This window comes from Crocodylus porosus, unplaced genomic scaffold, assembly GCF_001723895.1.
Source record: "Crocodylus porosus isolate Cpor-Errol unplaced genomic scaffold, CroPor_comp1, whole genome shotgun sequence".
In the NCBI taxonomy this organism is placed as follows: Eukaryota; Metazoa; Chordata; order Crocodylia; family Crocodylidae; genus Crocodylus; species Crocodylus porosus.
The window spans coordinates 227,830,738-227,833,407 of NW_017728886.1; the positions used below are offsets into that span (position 1 = coordinate 227,830,738).

Consider the following 2,670-nt stretch of genomic DNA (forward strand, 5'->3'; position numbering starts at 1 on the left):
CTGATCCCACAGGCTGCTCCTGGTGCTGGTTTTATCAGCGTTTGCCAATGCCAGGAGATAAGGAAGTAAGTCAGGGTGAGGAGAGGGGTAGGAAGGGTGGGGTTCACAGGGTGGAGTTGTTTTTCTGCGAGTAGGGGGGTCAAGGAGCTAAAAATAGCCTCTGGTCTTGGGCAGTGGGGGAGAGAGCTCTCCCCATCCCCTCAGGTCCCCCCACAGACACTGTGAGCCCCCTGATCCCACCAAACCCTTCTGGACCCCAGCAACCACTTAGTTCAAGCACCCCCCACACCATTTTTAAGTGTGAGGATGCTGATACAGGAGACACGGTGGCACTTTAATTAGAGCGACTTTTAGATGCTCCCCCCAACTCCCATAGCGCGTGTAAAAGCACCCTTATTTGTGTGTGTGTGCATGCAAATAGATCACTTGCTTGAGCAATTTTGGATCCTGTTACTTTGTGTGAATTTACTGACAAAAATCAAATAGGATTCTATATGTAGATATTTGCATTCCACAGGTGATGGTACTTTTAAAACTGCACCTGTAGTAACTGAATGTATAAAATTTCACAGTCACTACGAGGCTGTGCTTTGGAAATGTGGCTTTAATAATAAATCTATATCACAGTGAGAGCGAGAGTGTGAACTTGTTGGTAACAACTATGTGAACTTTCTTTTTCAGGAACTTTTGCTTTAACTTCCTTGATATCTGCCAATGCAGTTGAGCGTCTTGTTCCTCCAAGCAGCAATAATTTCACTACAAGTAACAATTCAGGAGTCTTGGGTTTATCAGAATTTGAAATGAAGAGGATTGGAGTTGCTGCAGCAGTTTCATTTTTAGGAGGAATCATTCAAGTAGGTAGTCAGTGAACATTTTTTTTTTTTTATGTAGGTTACCAGTATATTAGAATTTTAAAAGGCCACGTATATAGTCATGGCTGTCCCAGGAGAAAACACTGGTGTACAGGTGCCCAGGATTCTTCTCCCATAGTAAAAATGGCCACTCTAGTAGAAAAATTACCTGGAAACAACCAGCGTTAAATCACTCCTGGGAGAGTTTCTCCTGGGACAGTGAATGTCTGTACATATTCTCTTCTGAGAGAAGCCACAAAACAGTCCTTCAACATCCCATGGTATTTTGCTCAGGCCCTTTCTTCCCCCAAGTGATAGTGTGTTGCTTGCTGAAATCTACTGATCGAGCTGAGAAGAACACACTCCCTTCATCATCCCCACATTGTACAGTAGGGAGACACTGGTTGACCTGTGCAGACTGGGTCAACTAATCAGGGCTGCCATCTATGCCCAGGCAGACTGAGGGATCTTACAGAATATGTTGAGATGGGTGCACAGGGGCCCCTGGTATGCATGTCAAGGCTGCAAGCTCTCTGGTCTTCAGGAGTCATCATTCAAATATCTTTTCAGGCATCTCTGGGTAAGTTTTTTGCTCCCAAGAAAACAAGCTTGGGAGAATTTTCCCAGACTATTTGAACATATATATGCAGCCATAAGACTGTAAATTTGTCACAGCTGTAACTTCTGTGATGAAGAAGTGATTTAGGTTTGTTTCATAACAAATTCTGCTCTTTGTACCAGTGAGAAGGTTACTAATGAACAAGATTTTTTCTCAGGTTTTTCATACAGTCAGGTTTCTCCCAGCCTAGTGAATCTGAGTCTGAAAACATGACTTGGATTTTTAAAATTCTATATAATTTTATTTGAAAAATTAGAGGGGGTTTTTTGCTTAAAATTGTGACCTTTTACATTTGTTTTCTCCAGAAATGAGTGGTTTCTTAGTTTTTGGGGATGTCAGAACTATATATTTGCTGTGGAAAACAGTAAATTGAAAAGATTCCATAGCTTGGAATGCACAGATTCTATGCTCAAAGAAATCAAAGGATTTTCTCATTTAACTCCACCAGGACTAAAAGTGGGGTCTACTCTGAACATCTCTTCTTATTTTTACTTTTATTGTATTATACAAATACTTATCAATGACTTTAATGCTAATTAAGTAGTACTTAACACTTAAGTAACACTTAACACAACTGACATTCTGTATTAGACTCAAGGTCTGTTTACTCCAGTACCCTGTTTCAAACAGTGGCTGATATCATCTATGCCAGTGGAAGTGTATATGACCTTCATCATTATAGCATTTAACAAACAAACATTGTGCAATTAATCCCATTTTGCTTTTGTTCAGAGGTCAGTACAATTAAAAAGGAAGCTGGTAACAAGTAGACTTTATTATTCTGTATTATGCTTCGGAGATCAGAATGCTATTTATTGTATATTATGCTCAATTTCATTATATTTAAATCTTTTTCAGTTTCATATTCATTTAGTTAAAAGTGATTAAAGAAAAGGTTTACCTTTTTCTTATGTTCCCTGATAGTAAGGTAAAAAAGTTTTCCTTATTCATTCAGTCACGGGGTGGGGCCCCACGAGCGGCCGTGAGCTCGCTAGCGCCCCTTTGCCGTGCCAATTAGGGTGATCTGGCACCCTCTATTCGCCCGCCATGTCTTTGCTATTGAGGTTCAGAATGGGAGGCTGCCTACTTACACCTAACGACACCTTGCTGGTATCACCTCCGTTCCAAAGTGGGGGTACTCTCACCCCAGCCTTATGGGCAAATGCATGCCTCCAAACCTCCCCCTTTAGCACGCCCCAA

At 41.3% G+C, this 2,670-nt stretch overlaps 1 protein-coding gene across 1 annotated transcript in view; it reads left to right on the top strand.

Moving 5' to 3' along the window:
• The window catches only part of SLC26A7 (solute carrier family 26 member 7), a 142,815-nt gene that overhangs the window by 33,694 nt on the left and 106,451 nt on the right, over nucleotides 1–2,670 (top strand). The window contains exon 3 of the mRNA XM_019550350.1: nucleotides 682–854. Coding sequence (XP_019405895.1) covers nucleotides 682–854 — 173 coding nt within the window. The remainder of the gene's footprint in view (nucleotides 1–681; nucleotides 855–2,670) is intronic.